We start from the raw sequence: 18,267 nt of genomic DNA on the forward strand, positions 1-18,267 counted from the left end.
CAACTTGCATAACTTACGTAATTTAGGGACTGTTCGTTATTTATTTTAAGACCCACCGGCGGGATTTGGACCTCTGATCACTTTATGCATAACCCCCCCGGCGATATCATTTTATTTTGATATGACCCCTCAATCGACATGGCAGAATTAATATGACCCCCCCCCCCAAAAAAAAAAATAAATAAATAAATAAATAAAACATTGAGACCATTCCACAAAGCACACTGGGTAATAACAAATTCAACCCATGGACTCGTCACTGGACTCGCTTCCTCTATTTTAGCAGGTATAGCCGAAGCTGACATTTTTTTCTGTTTCTCAGACGAGCGTCAATTTGAGAGCTTCAACTACATACTACCCTTCCTCAAATGCATTGAAAAGGCTGTCGTTTGCACAATTTCACAAATAATCACCGCTCACTGAAAGAATATGTGAAGAATACGTATATTTACGGGGGGCGTCCAAACAGTCCAAAAGAAAACGAAATTCTACAGTTCGCAGGTCTCGTAAATGAAGTTTCGTCCTGAATGAAGCACGATAAAGGTATTGGATGTGGGCGGAGCTGGACCTTCCAATCCGAATGTGGGCGTGGTTGGACGTCCAACTCCGCCTTCCCGCAGGCCGCAGCCGTTAGTACTTGGAAAATAAGGATGTAATTTCCTGTTTCCCAATTTCACTTCCCCTAAACTAAATTGTATGTAAACCAATCACATACATTTTAAATAAGATAATCTTTGTTTCACAGCTTTGATTATTTAAACCATGTTAATAATTGTATTAAGTAATTACATTTAATACATTTTAGAAATGACAGAATTATGCAGATTATAATTGATTTAAATACATACATTTAAAGTGTTTGCATGTTTAGCTTTATTTTTTCATAGAGAACTGTACTTGTACATAGATCATAAAACAGTTGTGAAGAGAATTGTTTTCACTTCAGGGGACTACATCTTAAAATAGAATCAGGAATCAAACCCTGTGAAGGTTTCTTTGAACAGGCCTATATAGCGATCCATCTCATGTATTGTTGGCTTAAAACGAACACACGCTTTTCCAGTGTATGTAGAATGACATCATGCTCCCGGAACATCACACACACTAGAGGGCAGCTCCTTGCCACAGAGCAAGGCATTATGGGACATATACAAGCGGGAGCCAGGTGAGAAGACAGAGGATGTCAGGTGAGCGTCACGCTGGGGCCAGAAGCACGATCTTGCCGCTAGGCACAGTGGCAGTGCAGCTGGCCAAAGACAGACTGTGAGCGCTGGCTGTCAACATCTGCTCCAGAGACGCCACCATCTGCCCGGGGCCCAGGGGAGCGCACTCCCCTCCACCTCGGAGCCAGCTGCAGAGCTGCAGACACGGACCTGAGTTGGCCCACAGTGACAGCGAACACGGCTAGGACATCGTCGTCACAGCCATTCAGTAGGTACCGGGGAGTGGGGGGGTAGAGAGGGTTTACTCATGTGCCTCTGACGTTTAGCTGAGGCCAGGCCCAGGAGAGACACTGATGGTGGTAGATGGGTGGGTGGGTGATGTAGTGCATCGTTGGTAAGGGATAGAAGATAGATAGATATCGACCATGGATAATTACGTGTACATTACATACACCATCTTGGCCAGATAAGCAATCAAGAACAGATAATTAATCTACTGTATCTGGATAAATAATGGTTACAAAATTAATACAAAACAGGGATATAGATTCTGTGTTTAGTGCACCGTTTTTGATACTCAAACAGATATGACTGAGGAAATATTAGCATATTGTTGATAACATAGTCAGTATGGATTCATAATATCAACATTGGGTATGGCTATACATATTTCTCACAATAGAAAAATCATCACAGCATGTGTTAAGACCTTTTATTTCATCAATTTAAAAGACCAAAACAGTGTACAAAGTTTATATTATTTTACCAAAGCTGGTTTCCTCAATCTCAGAAATAGGGGTAGGCCAGGTACAAAACAAAAGTTGAAATAAAAATAAAAAAAGAGTATAAAACGCATTTCCCTATTCTCAGAGGGGGGCCAGCACAGGGCAAGAGAGCACAAGAGAAGGTAACAATCAGATAAAAAAAAGAGCAAAAAGGTTTTAAAACAATAGAAGTGAAAACGATATAATAAAAACCATTACATTCAATAACGTATGATGCACTTTTGAATAATGATTATCAGTCATATTATAAAAAAAACAAAGAAAACTTGAAGTATTGAAGTTACATACATTTTTCTTTACTTTCCTTTAGTTTTTTTTTTTGCAGTTTCCAACGTTCAACCGTCTGTATAGGGGGAATAATGATTGAAACATTTAACTCTTTTTTATTTCTATTCACAATTTTCAGTTGACAATAAAAAATAAAAAATAAATGCTAATTTAATACAAATACGAATCCAAATACAATCATCTTTTGGGCTGCAAAGTGCATATCATTGGCACAGTCAAGCTGGTTTTAGTCGACTCTGGTCTCGTTTAAATAAGCTGGGGAGGGTTTGGAAGTCCCCCTTCATATTACATCAATGATTACTCCTCCCCCCAAGCTCCCACACGGCGGTTCGTCTTTTCAAGATCTTTTTTGTGTATTGTGTTAAAGTGACCTCATTGAGGCAGCAGTTAAGTGCACTGGGAGGAAAAAACCCAATACTGTACTTAAAAGGAGGAAGAAGGGTGCCAAAAACCAAGAGGAGAGAAGAGAGGCTCTGATTGGACAGCCATGGCACCACCTGACCCGCCAGTTCAAAGTCAAAACCAGGAAGTGTTTGTCACACAGCATTTGTATATTTTTGGGTGTCTTAACAGGCAACCAGGGGTGTATCAGTGACTGCAATGTGCAAACATCTGTAATGGAACTCAATCGCCGTCCATCTCTCCAGATCTCCCCATTTTACTCAGACTTTGTATTAGATGCATTTCTACCATTCCTTACATCAGCGGTTTCGTCAGGGTAATTATGGTGTATCATAGTGAGAGTAAGACCGGTCCGCTCTTTAAAGTATGACCAAATATGGTAGTAAAGTAATAGTAATAAATACTGTTTCCAGAAGATGAGCTGAACCTATGAGTATCAACTTTTTACAATTCATTATGCAGAAAGGTCAACTTTATATACCTTGGATTAACGTTTTATTGTTTGAATGGTAATTGAACCGTTTTCTCTTCAGGAATTGGTGACCAGATCATCAACACCTTACAAACAACACAATCAAAGTTCAGGCGTGGTCGACATTATGCCTATTTCTCATTAAAAAAAAAGGCAAATTCCATACAAAAAGACCCTTTAAAAAATCCACCACATGGGCCTTGATGTGTGCATAATATACATGCCATTTCCCTAATCATTATCTCATATGGATGCCAGAGCGATATAAGGGCAACGACAGCGAACATGGGGTAGGAGGGTAGTGTTAACGCCTGTTGCCATGGGTACTCTTCAAAAAGGCCACACAAAACCACAGTTTTCTTTCGTTTTGTCAAATTTTTCCCGCCTTCCTGCAAAAGCATGACACGGAGACTGTAATGTCCACGGTCGGCGCCTGAAGGAAAATGACAGGAGATGGTGGGAGGTCCCAGTCTTTTGAGTGTGCAGTCAGCTGGGGGGTGGGGGGGGCTGGGCTGGGCTGGGGTGAGGGGGTGGTGAGTTGGTGGAGGACCAGAGGAATGTATTCAGAGTGGATCAGGCTGTCCCGCTGGCCGAGTAGGAGAACTGGGGGAAATGGGGTCTCCTCTCACTGTCGAAGGATTCCATACAGTCATCTGGCATGAGGGGTGTGGGGGGGAGAAATAGTTAATTTACAACGATGGGAGACAAAACCTGACTTACCTCAGTTTGAGAAGCATATTAGACACACACGCACGCACACACGCACGCGTATGGTGTTTATGTTTGAGCGAAGAGAAGTCAGGTGATGGTTGCTGTGCAATGTGTTGCTCTCTATTTATGGCACGCTATCCCCAGTAGAGGGCGCTAGTATTCTCAGAGGAGTTGCGTCCACCTGTTGAAATGTATCTTCACCCAACATAAACAACGCTGCACAAGATGCCAGGTAAGTTTCATGCCAGAAGCAAAGGAAAATAATCCAAATATTTAACAAAGTAAATCAAATGAAAAAGTAAACATTCAACTGAAGGGGGGATTTTCACAGAAATAATAAATATAGACCGGCGTGGGTTGAGTTTAAGTTCAATTCCTCTTTCCATAGAGCTGCAGAGGAAGGGGATATTATCAGTGAATGATCAAATGTAAGTTCATTGCCCCCTCTTTGGCAATAGCACCACTTATTTCAAGAAACACACGTCAAATGTTCCTAAAACCGTCATGTTCAGTTATAAGAAGTGTGTGTGTGTATGTATGTGTGTCTAGTGTATGTGTATATGTATGTGTGTGTATGTATGTGTGTGTATGTAAGTATGTGTAAGTGTATGTATGTGTAAATGTATGTATGTGTGTGTATGTGTGAGTGTGTGTGTACATATATGTATGTATGTACGTGTAAGTGTATGTATGTATGTGCGTGCGTGCGGACGCTACCTTGTCCGGGCGGCGTGATGGTGATGGTCTGTGCTGTGAACTCCTCGTCAAAGTAGCGGGTGTCCGTCTCCGAGGTCACCTGGGGCTTAAAGGGCGGCACCAGCTGTTGGGTTCAGACGAGACACATGAGCACCTTAGCACACGGACCCGACCCAACGCTGACACTCAATACAGCTGTGGGCCTGTGGCTCACTGCTCAGACGTCTCTGGTTCACAGCGCTACAGGTACCTAGGTAACACTTTACCATAAGGGTACAGTCTTTAACTTTAGTTAATGCAGCAGCATTTACATGTAGAATAAGGTTAGTGTTGGTGGGTGAGGATTAACCTGCCCTAAATGTTAACCCTAACCCTATTAAATAATATTAAATGTATAAATGAATACAACGTTACCGTAGTTAACATGAACGCCATTAGTAAGCAAGACCACCATTAGTTAACAAGGCAGCCATTAGTAAACAAGGCAACCATGAGTGAATGATAAATTAGTTATGGACAAACTACGTGACATAATTGAACTTTGTTTATTGTCAGTTAATGCTTATTACTGCATAATTAATGTTCATTATTGGTTAAATAACCCCTATTGTAAAGTGTGAGCATTTGGGAGGTAAAAGTGATCTGTACAACGTTTCCCGGACACCGACCTTCTTCTCGTAGACGTCTTGCCACTCGATGCCAGCGAAGAACTTGTGTTGCATGATCTCCTTGGCGTCATCGTGCCCTCCGCCTAACCTGAAAACAACAACAAACGCACCCGCACATGAGAGCTAGGAGCAGGAGGATGGCTTTGGGCTCCTCTACCGTTCTGGTCAAAGATACCCCAGGGCAGGTGTCCGGGATCCTTTTCACTGAGCAGAACCAGACAAAATGTAATTGTAAATAGTTTAAATAATTATCAAACCTTTGAGTGAAGTGAAGTGAGTTGAACTAAATGTAAATGGTAAATGGACTGCATTTGTATAACGCTTTTCTAAAAAAGCGCTTTACAATATTGCCTAACATTTAACCTACACATTCACACACCGACGGTGGTGACAACCATGCAAGGCGAGGTAGCTCTTCGGAAGCAGTTAGGGTGACGACACCGCGACACTCGGCTAGGATGAGCCGAGGATCGAACTAGCAACCTTCCGGTTACCAGCCAGCCCGCTCTACCTCCTGAGCCACATGGCAATAAAAAATGGTAATTTAGGCCTGAAAGATGGATGCTTGGTCATATTCCCTCTCCAGGCAGTTCATTATCTACTTTGATGGTAGATTATGATATAAGCAGGGTATGACAAATTGGCCTGCAAAAGACTTCCCCAATGACAATGTAACTTTGTATGCATGGTGCATGCATGGTTCTAGAGTCCTAGCTTCCTGACCCCTGCTCTAGGGACTTGTTGTGTTGAACTAAACTCAACACAAAGGGGTATTGTTATGATGCACTTATTATTCTCCTTAACGAGTTCTCAAAGGAGCGAAGAAGCCCAAAAACGCATTGATGTAGAAAAAATGAAAGTATAGTTTTCCTGATTAAATTAAGTAGTGGAACCAGACCTTACAATCAAGTTAAAATTGAGCCCCGGTTGTCTTAACAATAACCTGAGGGACAGGGAGAGGAGCGGGCCATTGTATTGGAGGACCAGACCTCCCCAAAGGGGTTTTGGCCCCTCACCTCTGCTTGGGGTCCTTCTTCAGCAGGCCGGAGAGCAGGGAGCGGCCCTCGGGCCCCAGGGTCCGGGGGAAGCGGATGTCCTCCATGAGGATGAGCTCAAACAGCTTCTCGTGGTCCTGGTTGTAGAAGGGCAGCCGGCCGCACATCATCTCGTACATGACCACGCCCAGGCCCCACCAGTCCACCGCCCGGCCGTAGTCGTTGTCCTCCAGCACCTGAGGGCCACGCCGAGAGGGGCAGAGGAGCCACGGAGGTCAGGCTGAGGAGAGCATTTTGCTTTGATGTTCTTTTTGAAAGGATTTTGTGACATTACTTGCAGTCAAAGCATACTCGCTCCACCAAAGCTTGCGTTTGGGCTCAAGGTAAAAAGTGGTAAAAATGCTTATCAAGTGCAGTTTTACAACAAAGGCGGCCCTATATATGGCTTTGATCCTCCTCTCTTTGATCGTTTATGTTTTGAAGGAAGCATCCTTCATTCTGTAAGATATCCCCAAAACATCTTCTGCCTTCACCTTCCAATCCATCATAACCTGTTCAGTCGCTGCCATGAATGGTTCCATCCGGTGCAATGCAGTTTGTACTGCTCACTACATTTGTCAACGCTGACAAAAGCAGGCTAGCCATGACTTTAATTTATACTAGCATTCGAGCCTTGTGGTTTGTGTGCACAGAGCACAAAACCATTTGCTGCCCTAAGAAGTCTGTCTCAAATCAAATACACTGGCAGCTGCCTACACGGCACACTGACACCTTGCACCCCCCCCACACACACACACACACACTTCTAGCCGGACTCCCATCTCCCATTAGGAGTGGGGGTTGGGTTTCCCCCCCCCCCCCGGCCCGCTAAAGCCCTTGCATATTTAATCACCAGAGTGCGACGGTGTGCCCGCTAGTATACACGTGTGCCCCACACATTCCCATATAAACACAACCACACTTCACACTCTCACGCAGGTAAACACAGTGCAGGGGAGGAGGAGAGAGAGACAGATAGATAGACGGGTGCAGAGCGTCCATCCTTAACTCCTTTTATTGGGCTGTGCCCTGGACCTGTTGCAAGAGTGAGGGCGGCTCCGCAGTGGAGTGACCCCCCCCCCCCCCCCCCCCCCTCCCAGGGACGGGTACTAGGGCAACTTGGGCGGGCGGATGTTGAAGGTGAAATCAAGACAAGGGGAACAGTCTGTTCTTTTAAGGGCCTCGTCGGCAGCCCTGACATCAGCTCGCTCTGACCTTAGAACGCAGCCGCACGTAAAAGGAAAGTGGTCGTGACATTATTCACAGACTCGACTGTAGACGATAAACAAAAGATTTAATTCCGGAAAATTGAAAAGGGAATGAAGCAAAAAAAAAAGAAAGCTAGGTAAGGATGAGAAACTGAGCTCTGGAACACAGGTGGACTGAAATAGCTGTGGAAAAAAAAGGAACAACTGTACTGATGTGTGTGTGTGTATGTGAGAGTGAGTGTGTATGTTAGAGAGTATATGTGCGTGTGTGTGTGTGTATGTGTGTGCATGCGCCCGTGCGTGCGTCTGGGTGTATGTGAGAGAGTATATGCGCGGCGGGATGTGTGCGCATGCGTATGCGTGTGTTAGCATGCGTGGGCGTGAGTGCGCGCGTCTGTGCCCTCACGTAGCACAGACACATGGACACGTGTCAGCGGGCACCTCGCCCGGCGCAGCGGTGAACGTCCAGAGACCGAGAGAGTGGGAGGAGAGGTAGGAGGAGGAGAGGAGGAGGAGGAGGAGGAGGTGGAGGAGGTGGAGGAGAAGCAGTGGGAGGAGGAGGAGGGCCGCGGAGGGCCGGCGGAGTAACGTGAAGCCGGCGTGCTGCTAGGATTACGGCGCCCGTCTCTATTTCCAGCGCTGCTGTCGTTGTGAGTCACGCCGCGCGACAGCTGGGCCCGCAGCTGCCCCATATATGTAGAAGAGCACCACAGCTGTGGAGGCTGCCAGGAGCGCAGGAGCCAAGCTCATCCCTCATACACGTAACCGGGGCCCCTGACTGCCTGCCCGCCCTGCCCGTGCCCCCAAGCCCCTGCACTGCACTGCACTACACCACACTACACTACACTACACACCCCGCACACCCCCCTGCCGCCCCGTTCCAGGGCCTCCGAGGAGCACGCATACAAGACCAGGGAGGAGAGAGGGAGGAGGAGGGAGGGAGGGAGACAAAAACACTGTGTTCTGCTCAGTGCTGGACTCCAAAGTTTTGCGCGGCCGGTCATTAATCTAAAGTATGGCGAGTGGACGCAAGTGGTTTTAGAGGTGGGATTTAGACCAGTTTACGTTCCTTGATTTTCCAGATATTCCCTAACAGCAAATTTCCTCAGTACCCACCGTTAGTCTTGTTTAGACCACTTAATAAACGTGACAAAGTGGGTTTCTACCACCCCCCCCTCCTCCACCACCCCAAACATCCCATTGCCTCTACTCTGGAGAAAAAGCTAGCCAGTTCAGGGCCCTTGGCCGCTGTGTGGCCATTGGGTCTCTGGCTCTCGCTCTCTCTCTCTCTCTCTCTCTCTCTCCCTCTTTCTTTCTCTCTACATTGGGTCTCTGGCTCTCTCTCTCTGGCTCTCTCTCTCCCTCCCTGTCCCCCTCGCCCTCCCTTACCCCGGGTGGAATATTCCCAGACATTATAGCATTCCTGTGCGGCACAAACAACAAGGTCATTGTTTACTGCGGAACAACCTGTAACACTGCCTGGCTCGCGCCCGACAGAGACACTCGCCAGCGACCCCGTTGCTACGGTAACGCTCCGCCGGCGCCTCCTGCCTCTGCGCTGGCTGGCGAGGGCGGGGAGGGAGGGGGGGAGGGGGGGGACGACGACGACTGCGGAGCGCCAGGTTGAAGTGGATTCAATGGATGCGGAAATGTTTATGCATGTTATATATATATATTTTTTTTGTTCCAAAAATGTATGAATCCAGTGAGAGGCGGAGCCCAAGCTCTGCCCGGCACGTAGCTTAGAGCCGGACCGCTGGAGGTCTCCCGGGCGTGGCCCAGTCAGAGGAACACAAACTCGCCAACCCAGCCGCGCCATCGATACGCCACTCTCAGGTGGAGCGTGGGGGGGGGGGGGGAACAAGGCCGGCCATTGAGGTCCGTTTCAAAACAAAGATGGAGGAAAAGGGAGACGAGGAGGTGGAGCGGGCGTAGCGGGGGAGAGGGCTAGGAGCAGCCATGCCCAAGAGGATGACCACCCCCCCCCACCACCCCCCCCTGCCCTGGGGAGGTCACGATGATGACCCCCCCCCCCCCGCCCCCCTGCACTGGGGAGGTCATGGCCGGCATCTGCCTGAGTGGGGGGGGGGGAGACGACGACTGTGCGTCTCTGAACTCCCTTGTGTCACGGGACAGCTGTAGACAAGGTGCCCACAACCCCCCCCCCCACACCGATGGCCAGAGCTCACGTTTCCCTCACGTCCAAGGCACTGCTGCCACCATAACCGAACCCGTCCACTCACCCAACCCCCCCCCCCCCCCCCCCGCCCCGTCCACCGGCACCACACACACACACACACACACACACACACACGTACACACGTACACACGCATACAGGCACGCACACCCAGGAAATTCTGGATGGAGGCTAAAAACAACTATCAGCAACTGTGTCAACACGGGCACCTCGTCTCCTTCCTGAAGCACTGCTGTGGCAACAGGCTACTGGGCGGCCTCTGTCTGCACACACACACACACACACACACACACACACACACACACCCTGTGCTCATAATGCCCTATCAGATTACATAAGACCCTACACACCCCCCACTTCTAACACCGGTCATACCTGCACGCGATGGCCAGTGGCCACGCCCCTCCCTATGGAGGCACCATGCCCCGCCCCCAACGGGCTGTTTACTCTACGGACCGCAGGCACCGATTGGACAGGCCTTTGGAAACAGCTGCCACGGACTTCCCCATTGTCTAAACAAACGCCATCTTTTGACTTTTTTTGTAGGATAGTGCCGCTAAATATTGGTTTAGTTACCGGTCGGCTCAGCGACAATTGGCTGAGGATACTGCAACGGCTGCCTTGCCCCGTGTTTCATTTCCTTCCATTGAAAGTAATGTGGTCAAGCAAACGCCACGAGACTGAATGATTCAAAATGGGGCCTCCAGTAGTGACGACAGAAGCATCAACACAGAGTTAAAGGTTTGATTCCCATTGGGGCCACCCCTGCTACGAAACGCATTCACTCACTGCATTTTAAAACTATCGGTAAAGGTGTCCCCCCTTTACCGATCAGGCCATTACTATTAAAATGGCCTGTATTGAACTGAAATGTGAACGAGGTCCGATGTGTCCGAGTGGCTCTGATACCTCGGGGGCCAGGTACTCGGGGGTCCCGCAGAAGGTCTTCATGGTGGCGCCGTCGATGATGCCTTCCTTACACAGGCCGAAGTCCGTGATCTTGATGTGTCCGTCTTTGTCCAGCATGAGGTTTTCCAGCTGAGGACACAGGAAGCAGACTCATTGAGAAAAAAATATTGAACTTTTTTTTTTAAACGTAACAAGCAGGAAAAACAGATTAATTGTAAAACGGATTAGCAGAAAAAAAGTGAAAACAGAAAAGGGTTGCCATGGTAACGCACATACGCAGGGCGGGGGGTGCGCATGCAGGGGAGGGGGGGGGGGAGGGGGGGGGTGCTTGTTAACTTAGTTTACTCTCGCTGCAGCTGTAACACAGATGTTTGAGGATTCAATACGACACACAGCTAGTTTTCAATGTGCTTTTGGAGGAGGATGACAGCAGAGTCCATGCCGATGATGGCAAGCGCATAAGAAAACATCTACAGACTTTATCCTCAAAGGGAGGATCGGTGCAGGTGGCCTAATCTCACAAATATTGCAAGGTCAAATCTGGGTGAACGAAGAAGATTATTTTGAAGTTGTTTCGACCAATCAGGTTGCTGGAGGTCAGAGAGTCAAATGTTGCCTACAAAACCCCAACCATAAAAAATAATGAAATGAGTAAAGTGTAGTGTAGTGCAGTGCGTAATGCGATGTGTAAAACATAAGAGTGGAACGATAAGGGAATGATCGGATCAAGCAGGAAACGGTACATTAAGGGCGGTGGAGCAGGACGTGTGAAAGTGAAGGGCGGGTGTTCGGTTACGCCTAACATTTACTTTCATATCATTCGATTGCTCTTGACCACAGAGAGGGAGGGAGAGAGAGCAGGAAGCAGAGGCTGACTGCCTGGAGGGGTTTTAGCAGCCGAGATCTCAAAAGCCATCCGCAAAACCTGCACACCATTGGTTTGAGGCCACATAGGTTTTGCTTGACGAGGCGGACGGAACTATTAGATACGACGACCCGACTGGCGATCTGGAGTCGGGTAAACAGAGAAGTTGAACCCACTGAAGGAGACCGGCTTCCCTTGATTCCTGCCTGACGCGGCGGCGCATCTTTCAGTAGCTGATTAGCAGTACCAATTAGCATCTGCGCCATGCGGCTAACAAAGAGCCGCAACCAGGTGCTCCTCCACGCTCTTATTTTGGTAAACAGTCCCTTTTGCCTTCACCTCCGGCGACCTTCAGCCTGCCAGAGACGGTCCAGACGTCGGGCGGGGAGAATTAGCATGCGCCGCCCGCGCGCAGAAGCCGAACGTCGGTTGATAGAAAGTTGGCCGTCTTAAGCTAACGCGTTGAACATGACAACGTCATACCTTGGCATCGGCCGGGGCTTTCTTAATGTCAGTGTGCCCTCGTTCCACCTCGCTCTCACCTCCCTCCCTCCCTGCCTGCCTGCTCCTCTCTCTCTCTCTCTCTCTCTCTCTCCCCCCACTCCTCCTCCCTCCCTGCTCCTCTCTCTCCCTCCCCCTCCCTCCCTCCCCTGGTGTAAAAGTCACCTGGCAGCTGTAGCTCACCCAGGGCTAGCGGCGGCAGTGGGGCCAGAGTCAGCACATCCTCCCGTTCCTGCTACCCTGGCACTTTCAGAAGAACCCCCGACGGCCCGCGAGGCTGCCTCGTAAACCCACTGGGGGGGGGGGGGGGGGGAAGAGAGGGATGGGGAGGGGGGGGGGGGGAGGGGAGGCGGTGGCGGTGTGGGTGTCTGTGCTGACCTGGCTGCTATGGTTTCATCAGCCGATTGAAAACTGGGTGAAGGCTACAGACCAGACTCCAACGAAATAAACAACACCAGTGTAAGAAGACTAGCGTGCTCGTATTATCCATCCGGGTGTGCATGGGTAAGCAGCCGGACAGGCTGTGTGTGTGTGTGTGTGTGTGTGTGTGTGTGTGTGTGTGTGTGTGAGCTGGTGGCTGTGTCATGTGTTTATCTGCAGTCGGCCGCTGGACAGTGGCTGTGGCTTCAGCTACAGGGAGGTCTGGGCTCTGGAGGAGAGAGGGGTTGTCTGATCAATAAGCCTCTGGCTGCTGCCGGTGCTACTGTTCTGGACGGAGGCAAGCCCTATTTATATCCTGCCATCAGAGAGATGAAGGGAGCGCAGGGTGGGAGGAGGAGAACGCGGCGCAGGGAGAAGAGAGAGAGAGAGAGACACAGAGAGTGCCGAGAGACCGCCAGACAGACGGAGATCGAACAAGAGACTGAGTTATAGACGGGGAGAGAGTGAGAGAAACGGTGAGGGCGCAAAAAGACAAAGATGTGGACGCAGCGGAAAGAAAAACAGCAACCTAGCGAGCGATAGAGAGGGGACTGGAGGAACGGTCGGGGTGAGTGGACACCACTGTGTAAGGCAAGGTGGAGACGACAAGAACACACACACGCACACACACACACACACACACACACACACCTTCAGGTCCCGATAGACCACGTTCCTCTCGGCGTGCAGGTAGTCCAGGGCGGACACGATCTCGGCGCCGTAGAACCGGGCCCGCTCCTCCGAGAACACGCGGTCCCTGGTCAGGTGGAAGAACAGCTGGAGGAGGGCAGAGGGGGGAGGAGGGGGGAGGCGGGGGATGGATGGACGAGGAAGGAAGGGGAAAGGACGGGGGGTGGTTAAGACGCGGTTAAGAAACTGTCGGCCCAGCCCAGAGCGATTGATCGGGAGGCCGGGGGCGCGGTCTAGGGTCTGTATTGATCGGGGAGATCAGAATGGTTTACCTCGCCGCCGTTGGCGTACTCCATCACGAAGCACAGCCGGTCGTGGGTCTGGAACGAGTACTTCAGGCCCTGCGGGGGGGAAGGAGAGGAGGGAACACCAGACTCACCATGGCTGCACTGTGTGTCGTTTTCAATGCACGTCATACATGTATATAAACATGAACAACATCTGAATTATCAAATATGTATTCACTATGGATTTCTTTTCATCCTCAACGGGATGTCAAAATCGGGTCGACATCGGAACATCAAAGTGGTGAGTGATCTAGTACAAATATTACTTTAAATGATCATTTGTTCCAGAGCAGATGGCGTCTGTCTTGAAGAGGCACTCTCTGCCACACAGGGACAGGATGTGCGGCCAAACTGTGGCACAATGTTCAGTTGTATCCCCGGTCGAGCGGCACATGATGTTATTTTGTTGGACTCTGCGTCCCACTCAGGGAACCAACAACACATCCAGTGCTCCAACTTCAGACTGATGGAGGAGGAGGGGGGGGGGTTAGTGAATGGGAGCACCTCAGTCATCTAGAGGGGGCCCTGCCCCGTACTACACTCCTTTTAGCAACAGGGCTCTTCAAAACGTTTTGGTTAAACCCCCCCCCCCCGCCTCCCGTCCCGACTCAATGGGTCCGAGGGGCGGGTGAGTGGAGGCGCAGTGGAGGACGATTGTAATGGTGAGGGAGGGTTTGCTTTAGGTTTATATGGAGGGGGGGGGGGGGGGGGTCCTCACCGTCAAGAACGGATGCTTGGAATTCTGGAGCACTCGGTTCTCCGTTAGTGTGTGAGCCACTTCATCCTAGATGAAAAACACGGGAGAAAAAAAAGAGCATTTGTGAGCGGGTTTCCCCCCCAACAATGGCAGAAAGACTTTGGGTATCAACGGGGCCCTGGGGCCCCGGGGTCCCGGCCACCCACCTTGGCCACGATCACCTCCTTCTTCAGGATCTTCATGGCGTAGTAGCGTCCCGTGGCCTTCTCCTTCACCAGGATCACTTTGCCGAAGGTGCCTTTTCCCAGGAGTTTGAGGTATTCAAAGTCGTGCATCGTCTGCCGAGGAGGACACACACACACACACACGCACACGCACACACAGTGTCCGGTTACCAATGAAAGACATGATCAAAATCAAGCTCCAGCCAACACCCTACCCCCTCCGCCAGCCCGTCCCACTGGACAACAACCACCCCAGGAGAATACCTCAGGTGCTATTTCAGCCACAGCCCAATCCCCACCGCGCTCCAAAACTGCAAGGACCTCAGGCATGTATACGAGGCAGGAAGCCAGGTCTTTGTTAACCTTTGACCCCCGCCGTGAAGAAAACGTTTGCGTGAGGGACACCCAATCCCGCGGCCTCGGACCTCCGTGTCATTCCCGGGGGGGGGGGGGGAGGGGGGGGCACGTGGCGGTGGGACATGCCGACGGAAATGCTATCCAGTGCTAAGCTGCTCACGGCTGATGTTGAGAGGAACAGCTGGGGGTGGGGGGGGTGGGGGGGCGGTGAGATGGGGGGTGGGGGGGAGCGGGAAGAAAGGGTCAAAGGGCAGCGGGGTCAGGGTTAGAGGCGACCGAGTGAGAGTCGTCGGGGGTTAGCAAAGTATGGAGAGCATGGAGAGCCCTGCTCCAAAAGACAGAACGGACGGCCAACGGAAATGTGGAGCATGTAGAGCTGAGCAGACGCGGCAGAAGAAGGGGCGTCGCCGGGCGGTGGGGTCTGGTGGGGGAGACCACCCCACCAGACGGACATGGTAAGAGGTGGGGGGGGGGATAAGGTGGAGGCTGCCGTACCACTTTCTGCTTGGGTTTGGTCAGGTAGACCTCCATGTCCATGGGGTCGGGGGAGGAGTCCATCAACTCCTCCTCTTGTTTCTGCAGCCCCGCGGCCACCGTCTGGATGGCTTTGGTCCACTCCTCCCTGCGGGCGGAACAAGCAGTGCGGCGATAGCATCAGGGCCCACCGTGATGCATTCATGATGCATTCCGAGCCCTGTAATTGGCTCCTTATCGTCAGGAAACAATTTCAAGTGTGACTTCAGCCAATCTCTCACTGACCTCCTGGGTCGGCACACACACACACACACACACACACACACACACACACACACACACACACACACACACACACACACACACACACACACGTTGCTTAGATGAAGGTCTACTTGAAACCAATGAGCACCGGGTCTGACGCACCCGTGTGTCTGTGTGTGTGTGTGCGTGCGTGCGTGTCTCCCTCGCTCTCTCCGCTGGTTGTTTCAACAAGGGAGGAGGAAGGAAGGAGCGGGGGACGGGGGGGAGAGGGGTGGGCGGGCTTGGCTTACCTCTCCTCGGGGGTCTCCACGTGGAAGGTGCGCTCGATGACAGTGGTCCACTGCAGGCAGCGGATGATGAATGTGTTGGGCTTGGGTCTCTCTGTCTTCATCAGCTGGCACTCTGACCACCGTTTGGAGGAAGGAGGGTGAGGCGGCGGGTGGGGGGAGTGGAGGGGGGGGGGGGGGGGGGGGGGGCGCGGTGGCAGTGGTGGTGGATGGGCGAAGAAGGGGGAAGAGACAGAGCCGCCGTTACAACCATTTATCTTGATCGCCGGCCCTAACAGACAGAGCCAGAGCCCGGGCCAGCCACTCTGGGATGGAACAGGTGTACTTTAAAAAGGATGAACAAAGCAATGATCCCGAGTCTCTCTGTCTCTCCCTTTTCTCCACCCCAATTTCTTCGAGGAATAGAATAGCTTGATGCTTCTCAAAGGGTGCTTTGAGTACAATAGTCGATGCACTTTATATTTGCAATGCCTATTATAACCATATAAATATATATTTAAATATATATATTTCATTTATATACACACAAATGCCGTACGACATTTGTGCAGTAGCATGTTTGTCCATGTTAGTCCTTTGCTCAAGAGTAAAAACATGTTGAGGAAACTCTTTGTGTCTTCAGATGCCGAGTTTAGAGAGTGAAACTCAAGCCCTTCGCCCAATGGCAGAGTTTGGATTTAAGAAAGTGTTGTTACTTATCAAAGAAAAAATACCCCCAAGAGACAGTTCTCCCATAATTCACTCACTCCCAAGGTCACGCCATCACACTCCTGCAGATGTTGCGTTGAGGAGCACATACCAATCCATCTGACTCACAGGGAATACAGATGGAACGAAGAAAGTGCAACTGGCGCCGAGCAATGATTCACATTCGTTCTCATTAGTTAAAAATGGAAGGAGAAAAACAAAAACAGCCTTGATTTACATTTCATCGTGGACTTGATGACAAGTCTGCTGCTGCAGGGGGCCGTTTTTTTTCGTAATTGCAGTGCTCCACTCTCTCTACTAGCATGGTAGTGCTTCAGTACTGAAGTCCACGACCCTTTATATACGGCCTTTTCTCTGCGTCCCAATAAAAACGATGCTTACTAAACGCTACGGTAAACAGAATGGCCGGACAGGAGATACGAGCAGCTTCCCCGGGTGTCCGACCAGAACCGCTCAATAGAATGGGTTGTTCTTCCGCGGCTAAGCTGACGCTACTACGCTACCGTGGCGACGAGTCAACTGGCAAACGAACAACGGCGAGCGCGCCGAAGCCCGGAGGGGAACCAGGAGATACGTTAGCCCGCCCCTGACCGCTGACCGCTGTGGCGTGGCCGATGAGCCGCTGTACGGCGGAAAGAGATGACTTTATGCCGCAGCACAGCGCTAGAGAGGCGGCTGCGGCGGCGGCGGCTAGGCCGTACTGAAGCGCCCAGGGCTTTGTGCTCGGTGCACTGGAAAGTCAAGGGAGGAGAAGGGATCAAAGAATGCTAGACGGGAAACGGCAGCCTGAAAGAAGGAACAAAGACAATACGGGCCGTGCGTATGTGTGTGTGTTGTACGCCTCACCATGAAGACGTGTGTTAATGCCGTTTTGATGACTTTGGGTAGGTCGTGGAAAAGCGGCCGCATATGTATCATTGTATTGTATTGTATGGAGACCAAAAATATGAAATATTTATTACCTTAATGACCCTAATTCTAATATTGTGCGATCGTGATCTTTAAATAGCCATATCCAAACATTAGCCCAAACTGTTGTTGTGGATGGCTGAACACTTTAAACGTGTGAGCAAAAAACTTTGCTCATTTCCTTCGGAAACCATTAACAAAGAAGACCCGCGACTTCCACGCCAATCATAATTTGTCCACGCAAACGGCATCACGACGACGCAGCGAACGAAGACGACGTCTCCCCCGCCCGCGACCCAAAAAATGTAAAAAAAAAAAAACCTGTTTTGGGGCGACGAAAAAAACAAAAAAAAACAGACAAGAAGACGATTACAGGACCCAGCGATCAGTCACAGCGCCGCGTCGCGGCTCAGCCCCCTTTCTCCGCCCGGCGCGTCAACATCTGCCTCGGCGACAGAAAACCTGTCAGCACAATTGTCAGGACGGCGACACAAAATGGCCTCCGCCTGATGGATGGAGCATAGGCGCACGGACCCACCACTGTGCTCCAACATGGCGCTCCGTCACGGCGTCTGTGGGATCCAGCTGTAGCCCCCCCCCCCCCCCCCCCCCCACACCCACCCACCCCTCTCCTCAGCATCTCTGCTCCCCCACCGCCACCCCCCCCCCTATCAGCAGCCACGCAAACCGCTTGCACTCTCGCGGCGAGGTCGCGGCGCTGGAAGTCTAAGCAGGAGCCGCCGCCGATGGAGGGGAGGGAGGGGAGGGGAGGGGAGGGAGGGCTTCAGAAGAACGGAGCTGAGATAAATAATTGAAATCAGCCGGCTAATAGCCACAATAACTCAAGAGTGTCAGGGAGGAGGCATTCGGTTAAACAAACAGTATGTTGTCTAATTGCCGTGTTCAGTCACTGGCACAGCTTGTCCCCGCGCCTATCTGTGATGTGGCGCTGCGGCGGGCTCGTCTCCACAGTCATTCTTCCACTTTTTTTTTTTCCCACCCCTTGTCTTATTTTACTATTCATAATAAACAGTGCGTTAGTGCAAGATA

At 50.7% G+C, this 18,267-nt stretch overlaps 1 protein-coding gene across 1 annotated transcript; it reads right to left on the reverse strand.

The window, feature by feature from the left end:
• Positions 1-1,940: 1,940 nt before the first annotated feature.
• On the reverse strand, positions 1,941-18,193 carry LOC311376166 (RAC-alpha serine/threonine-protein kinase-like; the record flags this gene model as incomplete). The annotated part of the gene is made up of 14 exons (XM_084491032.1): positions 1,941-3,763; positions 4,539-4,641; positions 5,186-5,273; positions 6,202-6,416; positions 10,535-10,663; positions 12,972-13,097; positions 13,283-13,351; positions 14,016-14,081; positions 14,201-14,332; positions 15,071-15,197; positions 15,604-15,715; positions 16,900-17,039; positions 17,611-17,679; positions 18,129-18,193. 14 exons carry the CDS (start codon positions 18,191-18,193, stop codon positions 3,684-3,686), a joined length of 1,521 nt encoding a protein of 506 aa, XP_084347158.1. The 3' UTR covers positions 1,941-3,683.
• Positions 18,194-18,267: the final 74 nt, after the last annotated feature.

Source organism: Micromesistius poutassou (assembly GCF_964030765.1).
Source record: "Micromesistius poutassou genome assembly, contig: SCAFFOLD_5006, whole genome shotgun sequence".
NCBI classification, from domain to species: Eukaryota; Metazoa; Chordata; class Actinopteri; order Gadiformes; family Gadidae; genus Micromesistius; species Micromesistius poutassou.